General features: G+C 41.2%; 2 protein-coding genes across 2 annotated transcripts in view; both read right to left on the bottom strand.

Annotated features, from left to right (window-relative positions):
- Positions 1–5,643, bottom strand: part of GPR45 (G protein-coupled receptor 45) — a 90,840-nt gene extending 85,197 nt beyond the window's left edge. The window contains exon 1 of the mRNA XM_060027222.1: positions 5,555–5,643. The gene's annotated coding sequence lies outside the window, so the exon portion shown is untranslated. The remainder of the gene's footprint in view (positions 1–5,554) is intronic.
- Positions 1–18,701, bottom strand: part of MRPS9 (mitochondrial ribosomal protein S9) — a 49,074-nt gene that overhangs the window by 8,836 nt on the left and 21,537 nt on the right. The window contains exons 6-10 of the mRNA XM_060027224.1: positions 10,048–10,133; positions 9,093–9,168; positions 6,592–6,760; positions 5,555–5,663; positions 1,462–1,631 (exon numbers count right to left, since the gene is read on the bottom strand). Of these exons, the coding sequence (XP_059883207.1) occupies positions 1,462–1,631; positions 5,555–5,663; positions 6,592–6,760; positions 9,093–9,168; positions 10,048–10,133 (610 nt within the window). The remainder of the gene's footprint in view (positions 1–1,461; positions 1,632–5,554; positions 5,664–6,591; positions 6,761–9,092; positions 9,169–10,047; positions 10,134–18,701) is intronic.

An 18,701-nucleotide genomic window follows, 5' to 3' on the forward strand; every position in this document is an offset into this window, starting at 1 on the left:
AAGACAAAGCTGCTCTGCTGTGCCAGTCGCTACTCACTGCCAGGGAACTTGCCCGGCACACTTACTATTACAGATGTGAAAGTTTTAAGAGGGAGAAAAGCAAAACTTCCTGGGTGGCGAAGTGTGTGGAAGTATACAGACACCACACAGTAACAGTGCCCGTGAATATACCGACACATAGCATATGACTTATCAAACATATCTGAGAAAAGAAACTTATTTTTCTAATTTGTGTGATAATAATATTTCTCGGTACTTTGTTTCAGAATCTAAAAAAGGTTTTAGAGTTGTGTTCTCAGCACAAGGCGTTGGTTCCAGAAGAGTAAAGTCAGTTTAGACTGGAAGCTCCCGGTCTCCCACCATCAGGAGTAATTACAGCTTCTGAGCAATAAACGAGTCACTCTCCGCGTACGGCCCCGATGGGAGTGCCCAGTGGTGGCCCGTGTGGGGTGTTGGTAACGACCACAAGAACACCAGCGACGAGAAAACTCTTTAACTGTTTATAAATACGTAAACAGACCAGAGTTTGTCTTTTTCACCTTTCCAGCACTAGCGCTTCTCGTCACTGTATGCGAGGCTTCTGTCCTTTATTAAGGTACTTTCAATGGCCACACGGCACAGGCAAAATTCACATTTTACGCTTGTCATATACCCACAGCTCTCGCATTTACTTGTACTTAGGGGGTGTGGAATAACACAATGTTTTGTGCGGAAGGCAAACAAGACCTGTCTACATTCTAGTTTAAATGATAAGTAATGATGCTTTATTACTTTTCAATATGCACAGAAACTCAAAACTAGCAGAATTGTTAAGTGAGGTCCTATCAAATGATTTTAATGACTAGATATGAGTCCTACAAAATGGTGAACTGTTTATAAGCAAATGGATTTTTAGAGGTTTAAAAAAATTAACTTGCCTAAGCTACGGGTGGCCCTCTCTGCAGCGTGGGATCAGAACCCCAGCGGCGCAGTGGGAGGGAAGGGGCAGGGCCCACGTCACTTGCCCAGAGGGGCTCCTGGACCCAGAGGCGCCGGGGGCCTTGCTGAGGCCACACAGCCGGTCGGCAGTGCCCGCAGTGCTTTCCTCCTTCACAAATGGTGGGAAGACACTCCTCAGCTAGAGCTGCCCCGACTGACTGTGAAATGCGGACGCAGGGCCCTAACGAACATATTGATCGTAGAACCCTTCTCCCCCTGTGCAGAGACTCCGGAATTCACGGCTAGGTGACAGGGTCACACAGAGTGAGTAAGGGAAATGAAATTCGAACTAATATCACAGTGGAAAAGGAATCTCCAATAACTTTGGAGAGAAACACCTTAGGGGTTCCATCATTAAATCGAATAACGATTACAGATTTCTGTAATAAAACAAAAGCCACCGCTCACGTGCCCGACACAAAACGGAGTCGGATGCAGACTCGAGGGTCCCCCGTCCCCCCGCCCCCCGACCTGAACTCGCACCTTGGCGCATCCACTCGACCTCGTCCTCGGTGACAAAGCTGCACAAGGCTCTCGCCGTCGCCAAGCGGATGGCCCCCGCCTGCGCCGCCCGCCCGCCCCCCGACACCGTGCAGGTCACGTCGTGTTCTCCAAGCCGGTCGAGGAAGTGGAAAGGGAACATCAGCTGTTCTCTAAGGCACAGCACGAGAGGTGGAGTTAGGTTCACTGCGAAGATACACAACGTTACAGGCTGCTCACATTCTGGGCGTGTGTGAGACCCACACCAGATGCAGAAACGCTAGCGTCTCCGCCACTCAGATGCTGTGAGAGCAGGGTCAGGCCTCTTCTGCTCGGGCACAACAGCACACCCCAGCTGTGTGCTGACCCTGCTCGTCTCCCGAGAATTTTGTGAGGCTTGACCATAACCTCACAACGAAGTCAAAGCTGGGAGAACTCCTTTAACCCACTGAATCCACCTCTCCGGATTCAATGATCAGATGCAATATTAACAGGTCTTCCCAAGCAACTATCAAGTGCCGCTGGGGTCACTAGGCAAAGTGTACGATGCTGTATCTGTATGAGGTTTGTGCTTGTCCTGACGCCGTGAGTTTTAAAGTCACTGAAACCACACTCGACATTTTCCCACTGAGATACGCACTCTGCCTGCAGTTCCCTCGGCTGCAGGGTCCTGCCAGGTGACACCCCACAGACCAGTCAGGCCCGCTTCCCTCCACAGCCAGTGAGCACCCATGCGGTCCGGGCAGGGCCAGAACCAGAGGCTGGAGCAGGCAGACTGCCCTGGACCTTCTTCTCACTCACAAACAAGGGACTGCTTTTGCCTTCATAGCTCTTATGAATTTTACTTAGAAAAGCTGATGAATATTGAATATCGCGTTTGCTTGTTTGGTCTGACACTGCAGCTTTCTGGACCCCCCAAGTAAAGGTTAGCGTCACACAGTGACGCTGAGAGGTGGATGTTACCCCTTGGACTGCACACTAGCGGAGCAAGCCCAGGCTGGTGTGGACGGACACAACAAGAGCTCGGAAGGGCAGAGTTAACTGGAATTTGTAACAATACTGCTTCAACAGGGATGCTGTTCCAACAGGAATGAAACAAGTCCTACGATAAAAACAGGTATGAAACGACCTAAATCTAATATTGTTTTCTTTGAACACATGTTCCAAAGTAACCAAATAAAAAACAGGGATGCTACAAAAGTAGTACTACAGCTGACCTTTGAACAACATGGGTTTGAGCTGTGCAGGCCTGCTGACACGTGGATTTTTTTCAACAGTAAATACTACAGACCTACACCATCCACAGTGGTCGGACCCCTCGATGAGGAAACTCGATACAAAGAGCCATCAGTAAGGTTGTACTCAGATTTTCCACTGTGCTGGGAAAATCCCAACCTCCACATTGTTCAAGAGTCAACGATGTTATAAATAATAGCTATATTATAAGAGCTAAAGAAAATTTAGAGGCTGATAATCTAACCCCGCCATCTCCAGCAAGGACACCGAGGTCAGTATGGAACCTAAGGAACTGTCTTTGGCACATCACAGGCCCACGCTGCCTGACACGACTGCGCAGGTGAGTGACGTGAGTGATGATGTTACTAAGAGAAGCCCTGCTCACCTACTCGTTTGGGAGCTTAAACATTTATCTGTTTTAATTCCTAAAACTTTAAGATTCCCTAACAAATGCTTATATAGATTAAAAAACTGAGACTAAAATTTGGGGAAAAAATTCAGGCTCTATGAGAGCACTTGAGTCAGGGTGGTCAAGGCAAGAAAGGACCTGAGGAAGAAGTCTGCACAGTCAGGAAGCTGATGCACACTGAGCACGACGCTAAGTCTATAAAGAGAGACAGCAACACCCAAAGGGTACAGTTGAAAACCATTACACACCTATTGGTTTTAATTAATCTGGACTCACACTAGTACATGCAAAAACAGTTACACGGCATGAAAATACTTCACAAATCCCTCCTCTCAGTGATCTCAGATGAAATCCTGAGCTAAAGAATCAATTTTATTTTGCTCTTTGTTATATAATCAAAGTTATTTTGAAAAAAAAATTTCCTCCTTTCAATCTTCTCTGAATGCCACTCCGATGGCACCAATTGTACAGCCCATAACCTGGTACATATATAAAATCACATACTCTTATTTTTCTGTGACTGCTTAAGATGCTAACTTGTCTCCTCTATCACACGGTTAGTGCCATGTGAGGAATGTACTCCCTTTGTACAGGTGATCAACTAAGAGTTGCTTCCCTGGCTGAGTGACAGGGCAAAGGCCTTTCCAAATCAGAAAGCATTGCTCTGCGTACCCCACACAGCACCAGGCGCATCGTGGTAAATGTCTGCTAAGTGAACGAATAAACACAGAATTTCTGACAGCTCGAGGAAGGAACACAGTCGACACTCCCAATGACCTGTTTGCTATGTCTGTGTAAAAACAGCCTAAAGAAAGGACCCTGGAAAGAAAAGCAAGCAGTTCAAACTGACCTTCAGGCAAGCACCTCAGAGATCATCAAGTCCAACTCCCTCCTACCATTTAGGGAGGTGACCTTTAAACATCTCGGCTGAGTTCACACAGCTGGAAACAGACCTAGAATCAAGATCACCCATTCCTGGCTCGGCCGTCTCCCTACTACTGGTCAGTGGTCACCTCCCTGCTCATCTGTAAGCTCGTGAGCCACTCGTGCAGGAGGAAAGGCCAGTCCCCGAGTAGCACGGCTGCCGTAAATCCCGACAACTACTGAAAGACAGTGAGGCGGTTTGGGCGCCTATCCCACCAAGACTAGCCTCAGGCTTCCCAATCAGATAGGGAGTTTCTTGACAACAGAAGCCGTATCTCACATAGCTCTTGTATCTTCGCAATGCCAAGAACAAGACCGGGCACACAGACAACCCTTAGCAAACGCCTGCTGAATCAGACTGAAGAGTAAGTTCTAAGGGGGCAACTTAATTGTGAGATAAAGCCAAAATCGAGACTTGCTATTAAATCATCAGGAGTTATATCTGAAAACAAATTAACAGACAGTTATTGGTCAAATGCCATTCCTTACAGCAGTCGTAATGCTGAAGTTACGGGTCTCTCTGGCTTTTGGTACGACAAATAATAGCTTCCTCCATCGCCTTCCCTGAGAGGGTGACGGCAGAATTAGTTTAATTCCTACTAAACAGAGTTAGAGCGGGCTACTTCTTGACACACACACACACACAAATAAAATAAACATACATTTCCTGAAGTAATTATTCCGTCCAGAAGCTTACACTACACTGGCATGGTCCTCTTTCCTGACATAAGCATTGGGATCATAAGAGCCTTAACCCTTCTGACCCTCAACACCACTACAGGAACCAGGAGAAGATTAGGAAGAGAGGAACTAACCATGCAGAACTGCTGTGACTTGTGGATAATGACAGTAACGACTGGGAAAATCATAACCCTCTCAAGAAGAGGCCTTATACAGTGACTAAGGAACATATCTCAGATGGGCATATTTAGTGGAGTTGGGCTGTAACACCTACTTATAATTAATGTCTGTTCCTCCACGGGATACATATTTCAAAGAATAAAACGGCCATATGTAGCCATGGGAACTAAGCAAAGCCTGATGAGCTCTTATTTTAATATATAAATGTCAGATTTCTTTGCTTGCTCAAAATATATATATAAAATTCTCTGTGAATAGAAAAACATCCAAAGTGATAAAGCGAACTTTTTCTAATATTTACGACGGTAAGTGCCAAACAAGGTTGGTCTTCGTTGTTTTGTGGCTGCCCATCCCCAAACCCAGGAAGCAGAGGTGGCATAGCCTGCATTTCAGAACACAAGACCCCGAGACACTCAACTTCCGGTATGATCTGATGAAAAGGGGAGGAAGACTCAATTAATGAGGAATTCTAGAGATGCTTTTTAAAGATCTGGAAAACAACATAAAAAATAGTGACCGCATCCCTCTAGCTAGTTTGTTATATTCTATTAGTAAAAAGAAATCATCATGCAGACAAATATAATCAGAAAATCATAAGCCTTAGTTGATCGTGACATATTATAAAGTACATTTTCTTTAAAAACAAAACCAAAACAAAGACCTCACCTGTCCTGAGTCACCGGAAAGTAGAGCAGGTAGTCGACCCCATTTACTTCTATCCTCCCACTTCCATGGTCATAAACAGTCACTTTTGCCTTTGCAGTCTTTCTGTTACCTTTAAAAATACAAGACATCTATTAGTGAACATCTTGAGGCCCAATGCTTTGACAGAGGCAAAACTACGTTAAATTTTTTCCCCCAGAATAACAATATGTAACACTCTATATAGGAAAGTTCTATAATTAATACAAGTCAAACAAAAATAGAACAGGCAAACTACACCATAACTGACGTAATAAAGCTTACTATGGGGTGATTTTATTCCTTAATCCCATTTTAGAAACACTACAATGATTTTAGTTTCAACAAAGTAATTCATATTTATTTATATTATTTAAAAAATCAATTTACATAGTGTTCTTTTTAAATTAATAAGAGTATATCTTAATCGTATAATTTTTAAAATATATGAACAGTATAATAAAGTATAATTGGTAGAAATAAAAGGAATCCTTAGGAAAGGTCACACTTCTTTGAAAATATTAACTGAAAATGAAATGATGTAAAATTTTTTTAAGTTGCAGATATATCATTTAATAACTCAATTCTTTAAAGTTACATCATGTCAAATGTCTCTGTACACCTACAAGGAAGATGTGAGTCGAGGACCTAAAGTTTTAACGTTCTGTAGTTTTAGCATCTGACGTGCAGATTCACCGAAAATTTTCATTTAATATAAGAAACCTTTATTTAGAAACCTAAACCTTTATAAGAAACCTATATTTTGTTGTTTCTACCAGTTGAAAATATGAAAATACAAAGTGTTAATATGACTGTGTAGGTATGTGTCCACATTTTTTTCTTGCAACATTATAAAGTTCAGTTTTTAAAAACGTCAACAGAACCTTAATATTTGGAAATCCAGCATAGCAGCAGCAAAAATAAACCAACAAAATGAACACCAAAGGGCAAGAGCAAATAAACATCCGGCTATTTCCCAATCCTCAGCGGGACGGGGTGGTCTCTCTCCATGGGTGCATTACCTTGGCCTGTGCTGAAGGCCATACCCTTCTCGTCATACTGCAAAGGCTCAATCAGCTGTTTTTTCGATTGAATGGTTACACTCCTGCGGAACCTGCCCACAAATTCTTCTTCAGCCGCGTCACACGGCAACGCCGATAACCTTTCCAGCAGCCGAATGAACTGTGCGTACTGCAGACAATAAAAATTCATTAGGAGATGCAAGTGTAATTGCATTTGCTAAATTTTTTCTATTTTTATATACTTGATCTTTCCAATGTTGCTTTTCCTGATGAATTTTGACAGGATGACACTTCCGCAACTTCATGCTGCTTTTAAAACAGCGTGCAGATGCAGCACTTCCCCTGTGTACCTTTAGTGCTCAATCTTTTCTTTCGAGAAACAAAGAGATCTATCATTCAAAGAAAAATCCATTTCTCTCTATCAGGATTACATGAAGGTGAAATTTAAATTCACTTTCAAAAAAATACTTAGATGATCTTTAAGTATAATTTCTACTCTTTTATTAGAACTGTATCAAGAGGCGCTTCATAAATAATTTCCAGCAAGTTTCGTACAGTAAAATGGGAAGAGTCTGATTTTGAGAAAACGTACCTCTTAAACTACATTTCATAATACATTTGGCAAATGTATCTTTAGCTGTTCAAGCTGTGTTACTTTAATGTTTATGATTTCCTTTAAAACCGAACAATCAAGCTATTTAAAAATTCAAGAGATACTTGACTTAAAGGGCAACCTCTTGAAATAAATTACCCTTGCTACTCAGTGCATTTTTTTTAATAGTTCTTGAACATGTGATTAGAAAGTAAACAACTTGGTATTAACCCCTTAAAATTAGAAGCCAGAGTAATCACTCTAAAGTGTTTATGCAGAAGGAAACAACTGATACTTGAGATCCTTAGCATGGAGTGTGAAACCCAGTTTTTGATAACCTTATTTATGTTTTGCCAACCCTAAAAATCATACTCATCTTTGTTACCACTGCCTTTACAGTGAAAATCTACCATTAATAATTTGAAATGTATAAAAATCTCACAAGTAAGATTAAAAGGGCCGCTTCAATTATTGCTTCCTGTGATGTTACAATACTGGAGAAGGCAACTGTCTGAGGAAGAGTGAACTGCTAGCCACCTGCGGTACCCAGCCTGGTAAAGCTCCATCACCTTCATTCACAGGCCTGTCCTTCCTCAGCTGCTCTCAGTTCCTCTGCACCGGCTGTAATACCCTTGAACACACAAGGAGGCAACTACAGGTATGACCCAGCCTTGCTTGTGAACTGGGATTATGGCTCAAGACATCACTGACTACCCTGCCCTCCTCATCTTGACACCAGCCATCAGCTTCAGGATTTCTTCCAACAGCCAGCTGCCCAAGGTACAAAGATACCTATATATTTGGTTGTTTTGTGTTCATAGCTGCACACCTATAACAAAGCCCTAGGGATGTTTTCAAAATGAAAACAAACAAACCTGTGTTATAAAAATAAAAGCAGCCAGAAAACAGGGAACACTGAAATGATTCATTCAATGAAGGAGCAAAGAGAGGTTTTTCAGTTGGATCCACGTGCAGTGATACTGACTTGGCAGTTAGGATATTAGAAATTAATTTCAGATCTTTAACTCACCAAATGCCCGACACCTTTGTTAAGCAAATTGCAACTTTTCCAAAACATTAATTTCTTCAATATGTTAAATGAGGAAAAGAGCAATTTAAGCATATGACTTGAAATCTACACGGCAGCAAGGTACTAACAATGTTACCCACTGCCATGGAAGGAAAAAACCTTTCTTGGAACAATTTGTGAAATTTTTCTATACTCCAATCTTCCAGAAATAATCTAAATTTAGAACACCAACACATTTAAAACATCAAATTTCCTGTGATAATACTGGCATATATTAGAACATTGAGCAAAAAAAGAATCAGACTAAGACCTAAAGCAGGGGTCACCACATTCCTAGGCTTTAACATTCACTGGGGGAGCCTGCTGAAACTGTGGATTCCTGGGTGACACCCATGGAAATTCTGCGTGAGGTCTGAACCTTGGGAACTGCATTTTGTAACCAGCATTCCAGGTGATTCTGATACAGGCAGTTTTGCCGATTCCTAGATGAAACATACTGGCCGTGTGGATACTGCATTTGGTAAGTCAGGAAGGTAACCATGCGCTTCATTTCTCTTCTACTTAACCTGTAACAGCCCCTTACACTTATCATTAGCCTGTAAAATTAGCACCCACTTTACTGAAGGGGGTGAAAAATGACACCTGCCATGCGCCCCTGAACAAGGGGCAGAGGATGCAAGCGCACTTGTGGAGGAGGGTCTGGGGACCAGGCACCTTCCTGACCCTCCCAGGGCAGAAATCAGCTCCACATGTTTTAAAAGGAAAACCGTCTTATGAACACCTGCCTCTGAGGAACATTACTATTAGGATCCTAAATACAGCAAATGTCTACAATCTTATGGCACAGGTCCCCTTAAATTAAAAAGATTAATTACTCACATCTTGATCTGACAGTTTTTCCACTAGCATTTCTTCCAGTTCCTCCTTAATCAGCCATCTGCTGCCAATCGGGTCTCTGTTAAAATATCACATTATATTCTCTTTTAAATTAACCATACAATGAGTTATATCATAAAAGATCCCACAAGTAGTAGCGATTCTCGATTGGGAAACACATTTTTGTATTATATAGCTGTAAAATTTCATCCAAGTAAATGATTTTTGAGACACATTATTTCATTTCCTCAATCTACTTTAGAAAAGATACCCAGTCTAGCAAATGTTCCATTCGCAGAGTTAGACATGGCATTGGGGCACCCATCTGATGATATCCAAGTCACTAGATTTCTCAAAAATTAAAACTGTGCTTGCTTTTCATAATTTACTTTAAAGGGTATGTTACAGACACAGAGTTAATCTGTCCATGGACTAAAGTAGTAATGAAATCCAAATAAAAGGCTACGGGTAGTATTTACAACTAAAACTAGGTATATTCAAAAACTTGTGTCTTTTGCATAGGAAGAAATATGTGAATAAACAGCCCCAAATTTAAAACTGGTTGGTCAGGTCGATGGATCTAATCTATCATTGTTTGCTAAATGGAAGCACAAACCTTCAAATACAAAATACATACACACACACACACACACATATATGTATATCTACGGGCATATAAATGCACAGTTACATACACAAAAATTCTAAAGAAATAATATTCAAATACAGTAAGTGCCACTTAACATACAAATCTAGAATGAAGTAATATAAAAATAATAACCTTAATACTTACATCCTCCCAAACAAAAAAAAAATCACCTATTATTTGGAATTTTAATGATTAATGCTGAAATAATGAACACATTTTTAGGCTTTAGGTATGCCTAAAATACACCAATGATAAGTGGTATGTTTTTAGTTAATTTTCTCATGTATTTTAATGCAAAAAAGAACTTACTTGGCTTTAGTTTTTTCTGAAAACAGACCTTTGGCTCGCAGCTGGTCTTGACGGTTTTCTACATCTAGTAGCTTTCCGTATGCTTCCTGTGGCAAATAACACACACATACACTAAACCAAGAGCGACGGCGAACCATTACCTCCCTTTATGTCTCCCATGAGCACCTCATCTCAGAAGCGCCCTCCTCAAGTCACAGCTGCACAGCAAGGATTACTGAAAATGCTCTTTAACAACGCTATTTCTCATTCAAACTAAAGAATGGTGGAGTAATTTCAATGAGAATTTAGTATCATACATAGTAACACACTTAACTTCAAATGATTTTTAAAAAACTCTATAGAAGGTTTACAACTCAGTGAGGTTCGTAAAAACGAAAAAAAGATACAAGCTATTTATTTTCCTTAAGAGTTCCACAGAGAACCAAAACTTTTCCTTAAAAAAATCATAATTTATACAGCAATATGCATTTAAACTTACAGTTACCAGTAAAAAATTTTAACATTTATATAAGATTTCTCTTTACCATGTAGTTTGTATCTTAAAAAGTTTTCTATTAATATTTATTTTTCATTATTTGATTTCTATTAGTTTACTTTCTAACAAAGTCTGTGAATGTATGTCACCTGTTAAATCATAATGCAAGTAGGAGAAAATTCACCATTTTGTAAGCACTAATCTGGCAATAAAGGTTATCAATGAAATACGATTTCCAGGAAATGAGTTTACAATAAGCAGAATAATGCAACTATCTCCCAATTTTTTTGACTGAGCAAACTTGAGGACTCAAATCCAATCTATGTGTATTCATTTATAATGTACACATAACCTACCATACTAATACCTAAAGAACAGATGTTTTCAAAGGATGAGCTAGAGATGATATAAACATTTTTTCTTGCTTAATCATGACACCGTCCAATACCATCAGCTAATCTCAGAAGACACAACTTGCTGCTCGTAGAGATGTCTATCCATATTTAAAACAGTCTTCATAATTTCCAGTTTTGGGGACGACCTCTTGTGGGTGCTGATTAGAGCATCATATTATAGCAAATGTTGCTGGTAGAGTCTGCTCTAAGAATACACGTGCCCCTCTGTTACTCCCTTTGTATTTACCAATGCTTGCATTTTATTATCTTCATTCTGCAACCTCTTTTCAGGAATCCATTTCCCTCAAGGGGAAAAAGAATGTAGGAAGGAAGGAAGGGAGGGAGGGAGGGAGGGAGGAAAAAGGATGTAAAGACTGAGCCTCTGAGTTTCATAAACATAGATGAGAAAAGCCGAGATTATGCTCCATGGGCCAGGACTTCTTGGTGAGAAAAGGGTAAGTTCATTTCCTGTAGTAGGGAGACTCGTAAGAGTGTGTTTTGTTTTGTTTTGTTTGTTTTCAGTAAGGGTAGTAGGATTGATACCTTAGAAAAGAATAAGAAAAGCAGCAGCACTTAGAAACAGTAACACTGGGCCGAGCATCTCCGACAGAGTGAAACTATCACTATCAATAGTTGAGTGATTCTAAAGCTAAGTTCCCAGCAGAAGCAGACAGCAGCAGCATCTAGGCCAAGCACTAGGTTAGAAATGTAAATTCTCAGGCCCCAACCCAGACTTTCCCAAGAGGAACCTGTTGGAAGGGGGGGGCCAAGTAATCTGTTTGAATGATGCCCCCAAGTAACGCACCCTGAAGTTTGGATCTAAACACTGGAACTCTGGGGACAAATGAGCTTAATTCAATTTTAGGGTACAGATTAACTATCTCTACAACTATACTCAAAGTATAAATCCGTCACCTGTAGCAGCAGAAAAATGTACCTGACAATTCAAAACAAACTGTCCACTCTAAAGAAAGCAAGAATAGAAGCCATCCACATACAGAACGTGTCCCTGCTATGCAACTTAAAACCATACAATTTGTCTCCCGAGAATTGGTAAGCCGCATTTGACTGTAGTTCGGGTACCTGAAATTCATATTTAAAGGCTAAGATAGTGAGTTGTAAGCCCAACTGAATAGTGTATCAGAAAAATCTCTATGTACCTATTTCTAGAAAGCAATTCTGAAGTGCTCTGAACAGGTAAAATATAGGGAAAATAAAACCCCACAAAATGAATCCTCCCCGCCTTGTACGAAGGGGACAGACGTGTGCAAGCAGCATCTCGCTGTGCACCTGCACTGTGCGCCCTGCCCCAGCTGGGGGTCTGTGGGAGCAGGATGGCATCAGTCTCCACGCTGGGCTGCTCCAGAGCCCTGAGATTCTGAGAGTCCTGAGTCAGAGATGTATCTTTCAAATCTATCTTAAAAATATGAATTCAAGAGAATACCAACAACGGTAGTAAGACACCCTACCTGGTTATAAGGGTCTATTTAATTTTCTGGAATAACCAAGGCAACTAAAACAAAAATAACTGATCTGCTTCATAGGTCAAGTTTCAAGTCAAAATTTGGGGTGCTAAATGTGTCATCATTCTCCAGTGATTCTGAGCAATTTTTAAGTCCATATTTTTCTTAAAACTTTCTTGCACTCTGCTCCTACCTTCCAGTGTTATATTTAGCTCCATAATAATGTATAAATAGTGTAAGTAAGATCACCAGAAAAAATGTGGAATATGAGAAAACCACCCATGAAGAGTGCACGTCAAATTTAGAACATGGTAAGTTCTATTCGTTTACGGCACATGCTTTGATGGCTGTAATTCATCAAGTTATATCATGCTCTTTAAGCCCCCCATACACTTCTTTAAATAGGAAAATATATGTAAAGTACTTGGCATACTGCCTGGCCTACAGTAGTGGTCAAGAAATGACACAGCGGTGAGGTATGGCGTTCAGGAGTCAAAGAGTCGAAAAAGTTTTACTGGTGCATCATTTCTATTTTTCTTTCTTTTCTAGATAATAAAACCACTCCTGAGATTCTAAAGGTTCTATCTTGGTTAGTCAGAGACAACAGTCCTCTGGAAAGTACATTCTATAGCTTCAACTCCCTGAAGAGAGGTGCACTAATTTACATCAAAAAATCCTTGAGGGTATAAAATATGCCAGGAACTGTCAACATCACAGATTATCAGTGCTAGCTTCTGGTATATTGTTAAATTTCCACTTAATTTTTAAGGGACCCTAGAGAATTAGCATGACCCCACCTACACTAAGTTTATATACTGTATTTAACAGTATAATTTTCAAATATGACAGGAATAACCCAGATGTGAAATGCTGAATCATTCATCACAGCTATGATTAATATTTCATAAAATCAAAGCAAGTCTATCTACCCCTCATGTCATCAGATTTCCATAATGTATGAATTGAATTTAGAAGGTGCCTAATTTGGAAATACCAGATGCTCAGGGTACAGAAAAGAAATGCTTCAACTAAACTCTTCCAAGAGCATGAGCAATGTCATCTTTAGTCTACCAAATTCTGTTTTGGTTGTATTAACCATGTTGAAATTCCAATTTTAGGAAGGGTAAACAAACAACATTTCTTAGGAGGGTGGTATAGAAAAAGTCAACTGTATTTTGATATACAAAATATATAATAACTAACAGTAATTATCATCTTAGATACTAGTTCAATACAGAAAAGTAAGCGACTTAAAATATGTGTTTGTTGGGGAAAAAAATCACAGAAAATAAATTTCCTAAATAACAATCTTCTCAATGTTTTGGCTACTGGCATATACAAAACCAACTGGAGTAAATATGCATATAATACATTTATCATGGTTTTTATCATGCAATTTATCTGACGCTCCAAGTGACATACCTCTACGGTAGATCCTAGCTATCACTTTGTAAATACATTATGCTATACAGCGTATACTTCGTGTCATGCTACCCGGCATTAAAAAAGGAAATAATCTCACATATAGGTCATGTTAGACAAGTACTCTGGGAAAGTACGCACCTGGGAGTAATTACATAGAAGTGCTTGTGACTCAGATACCATATATTTTTACTACTGAAAGCTCTACCATATATTATAAAAACAATTTTACCATTATAAAAGAAGTAATCTGATTAAAATCAACAGAGGCAATAAGTTGAATCAGTTTTTAAAAATTAATTTTCCCAATTGTTACACCTGGAACATACAAGATACACAATGGTAATTATTCATATATCAATATGAGAAAATGTATATTAAAGATACTTCTAGAACAGCAGTTTCTTGCTGAATTAGTTACTGAATTAACTCCTGCTGTCAAGAAAGAACTTAAAACAGCACACAGACACATGTCAGCACTGGTCTGTAGCTTTCTAGAAAGAAGCTCTTTACACAGTCATAAAGTAGTTATTTGGTACCTCACTGTGAGAAGGGTCACTACTTTAATTCCATTTTTCAACAGCACTGCTTCAAAAGTTTTCAATATTCACCCCCCGGTGGCAAGGAGGATGCACAGAACTGTGATACTGAGCCTCCGGAACTTCTGCTTGTTGACTGGAACCTCCATATACTGAGGCCTCAGACCCCTCCCTGGGCTACTGTGTGAACACAGAAGGTTTAAGTCGCTTAAAATAAACTGGAGAATTTCTAAATAAGCCAGGCAAATGAATCCTGTTTATACACACATTATTAGGATTAGAATTACTTCGTACTTTTTAATATTTTAAACTTTTCCCCCAATTCAGCAGAGTAGTTTAAGTGCATAATGATCTACTTATGCCTTAATTTTATACTTTTTGGGGTAAAACTTTCATCCAAGGCCATATAATTCCTTCAATTTATAGAAACACTCTGAAAATACTCCAATGTTTACTGTAAAACTAGTCCTAAAATATACATGAGGTTTCTATAAGATGCTAAATTCCCAGTATAGTTTTGAGACATGCAGAGCCTTATCTTAAACGTTGGGGTAGGTGAGCTGACGTAAAATGTCAATAGATGCTTAATGTTTCTGACAACTCACAGTGTTTCCAATGTTTTATACAGCTTTTCCCAAGCTCTGGTTTCACGGGATGTTAAAAGATGTTTTGGGTAGAAACAGTTCCGTGATCCAACATATTTGAGCAGCAGTGTTTCTCTACTGAAGGGCGTCAGGGAGTTTTTATCACGCTAAGTGTCTCCTTATTAGTTTCCTAGTGCTGTATACAGTATGCAGCACTCCCAAACGAGCTTAATTTCAGAGGCCCTTTCTTGACGCTTTCATAACCAGGGTTCCCAGAAAGCACTTGGGGGAAGGCTGCATTACAGCCACGCCCTGTCTTAATGAATCATATTTTACAGAAGGATTCCCACTTCAGAGTCAAATAATCACCTCCCACAATGAGTTTAAAATAATCTTCAACTCACTTTTAGTGAGTTTCAAGATATTCAGAAACCTAGGTGTTGATAGGAGTGAACAGGAATTAACATTTGTCTTAGGATTAAAGGACCTGCACAACTGCCCAGGTTGTGATCGCCCCGTTCATGAATGCAGCCCCTTTGCCTGCCCGCCCTGCCCGGTTGACTGGGCAGCTCCAGCTGTGGCGGGCAGGGGTGCCTGGGGCAGCTGGGACCCAAGGGCACAGCCATCGCCCTATCCTTAGCTGCGCAGGCAGGCTTCCTCCCCCACCCCCGGACACGCTGCTGCTCAGCTATTCTCTGGTGCAGCACCTGCTCCACTTCAGACGCACACATCCTCTAAAAAGTCTTCCCTCTCCTTTACATTTCGGTTCAGTTGTTTCTGGAAACTCCTTTTACTCTCTCCTTCTTCTTTCTGCTCCCAAAACGCTACGCTGAAACTCTAACTCACGTCTGAGAAGTACACAGGTTCCACTGGTTATGTGGCCATTAAGGAGATGGAAAGTCATCCATTTGGGGTAAAAAAGATGGATGAGCAGGGCCATCCAGCCTGGAGCCCCCTCAGTCCTCAACGATCCTTTGAGAAACTCCGTACAGCCCTTATATCTTCTTACACTACCTCTCACTGTTTAAGAATTTACTTATTAGTACTGTTTCATACTTCATTCATTACGTATGTACACCCTATTCGCTATTTTGTAAAATAAATGGTTTTTATGGACCTTCCCAGGAACCTGAAGACAGGTGTATGGTTGTGGCCACAGGAAGGTGGGAATTCCAGCCAACCTGATGACGAGCCCTTAGAAGGTAACACACTCACAAAGTCTGTGGCCCCAGCCCCCGTGGATCGGCAAGTTTCCCTTCACCTTGTGCTTTCCCAACAGCTTCACTTCTGGGCGGGAACAATGAGCTGCTTCTTTCTTCTCATCCGCCTCTTCCCTCAAAATCCTCCTACTTCTCCATAAAAACAACTGCATGGACTAACTACGGGCTAACTGGAAACAGTGTTCACTTAAGCATTACACATTACCCTTAACTGGAAGCTGCATCAGGCCCATCTTTTATTCGCTGCTCTAATGTAATATACAACTTTAACACGCAAGCAGTGAGCAAATACTAAAAGCAGCTTTGATGTTATTACCGAAGATAAAAAAGGTTAAGGGACATCACAAAGACCTCCGGGCAGAACTGCAAAGATGCTCAGAGCTGTGCTTTTCTGACAAGAAGCATGGCCGTGACGGCCACAGCTCACGCAGTCACAGCCGGTCCAGGACGTGGAGAACAGAGTGTGCCTTAGTGCCTTTCACCCTGTCACATGGGAAGAAACTGCATCAACAAAATGAAACGGTAGCAATAATGATTCACTTCCCGCCCACCTGCCACAGTCTTTGCGGGGCTGGCTCCCTTGCTACGGTGGGATGGCGGCGGGGGGATCACCCTCCCACAGAATGGAACGGACCCCTCCGCGCACCGAGAGGGCAGACAAAGGAGGGAGCCAACATGTGCAGCAGTTTCAGGTTTTACCGTCTTATTTTATATGCGATCCCTGATTCACTGCGAAACCACCCTTGTGAGCTGAACAGTGACTCTTTAGTCACATGCTATTTCAGAGTAACAAACAGCACCTAGCATGACGCTGACCCGCATCAGCCAGGCAATGACCACAGCTGTGAGTAATAACATCTGCCGTACGTGAGGCTCAAGTGATTGGTATATAGTTAGGAAAACATTTATCCTTTTTCCATACATGTAATTACTTTTAAGTTCCGAAAGATGCATTTTTGAAAATACAAGGGTTTATTAATTACCTGAATTAACACGCTCAAGTTAAACCAAAATATCTGTAATTTACATGTATAAACTGTTCTGATGAACAATAAAACAAATACCAAACCCACAGTGTTTGGGGGTCAAACTACGCAACAAATGGACAGACCTAAATTACTGAATTTAACTAACACACAGAAGCCCAAAGAACTCTCCTATATGCAAAGCAACTATATGACGCAAAAGGAAGACTTTATAAACTGGATGTAATTTGACATTCTAGTCGAGAGTGGGGTAGTATTTTATCCACTGAGAAACTGACCAATTTCTTGAGCAATCCCTTTTAAAACTCATAAATAAAGTTAGGCCTCTTATACAATGTGTAATTTCTTCGTTATGATGGAATGCAACAAAATATCTTGCCCTTGGGTTGCTCAGTTTCAGCCAAAACAAATGCAAATGGCTTGTCAGATGACAGCTGTTTGATAAGGCTCCTCTACAAGACCCGCATGCTTTCCTTTTTTCCGTGAAACTTGGGATGAAAGGCAGAAGGCAGGAAGAGAATTAATGTAGCATACAGTCTAAAGGCAATGCTACAACCGTGATTAAGTAGAAAAGTTAAAAGGCACAGATTTTCCACAGCTTCGCTGCGTGCAACCCATCCGTGTAACAAGTTGACAGGCCTAGCGTGCCAGCTCCATCATCCCCTCCGACAGCTAAAACGCAGCGCTGCATCCCTTTTCAGGGGAAATTTGCGTCTGCACCATGAAGCGTTGTACATTATTTCTCAGCACTGCAGGGGGCTCGAGTCCATATGGAACCTTCACAAATATTACCACAGATCAAACCAGCGGCGTCGTGAGGCAGATTTGACATACCTATTTAAATGAGCAGCAGGGGTCCCTGGGCAGCCTCGGGCTGTACGCAGAGCCTGGGCGGAGAGCAGAAGCCCAGCTCCATTACTCAGCAAAGACACTCTCCGCATCCATCATTCATTTCATTTCTGCCAGGGCAAGAAGCTCATTTGCCCAAGGTCAACAAAAAGTGAAAAGAAGGTTTTCTTTTTTTCCCCGAGAAATAAATGTACCTGACAAGTGGGGATTTTGTCCTTTGGGTTCGCGGAGCACAAATACACACCAGCCAGCTCGACAGAGCACACGTGTGCACGCGAACCAAGCCACCCGAGAGCTGACTGGGGATGGGAAGGCCCAGGGACAATGTCTGTAACTTGTAGAACTCATATATGAATAAAATAAGACGACACCGTGTCCTAAAAATAAAGTGGGTTCTGCTGTTTAAAACTGGGCATCAGCATCCAGCCTCTTGTCATGGTAACTGTAGGGAACTCCCCAGTGCGCGCGCACCATCAACCAACTTACGGCTCTGAAAGAAAATAAAGCCTGTTCCCAGTACACGCAAACGCAGCTGGAAGGCAACAAGTAATAAAATCGCTTCCTAGGCCTTGTGAGCCCAAATGCTACACTCATACACTACACGACCTATGAAAAGCAAAAATCGTATAGGAGTAACTGAAGGCTAGAGAGAAGGACTTGCCTCTCCCCCAAGGTGAGCGCCCCATCGCCCCGACAGCCCCTTTCCTGATTCAGCTCCCGC

This window comes from Delphinus delphis, chromosome 12 (assembly GCF_949987515.2).
Source record: "Delphinus delphis chromosome 12, mDelDel1.2, whole genome shotgun sequence".
NCBI lineage: Eukaryota > Metazoa > Chordata > Mammalia > Artiodactyla > Delphinidae > Delphinus > Delphinus delphis.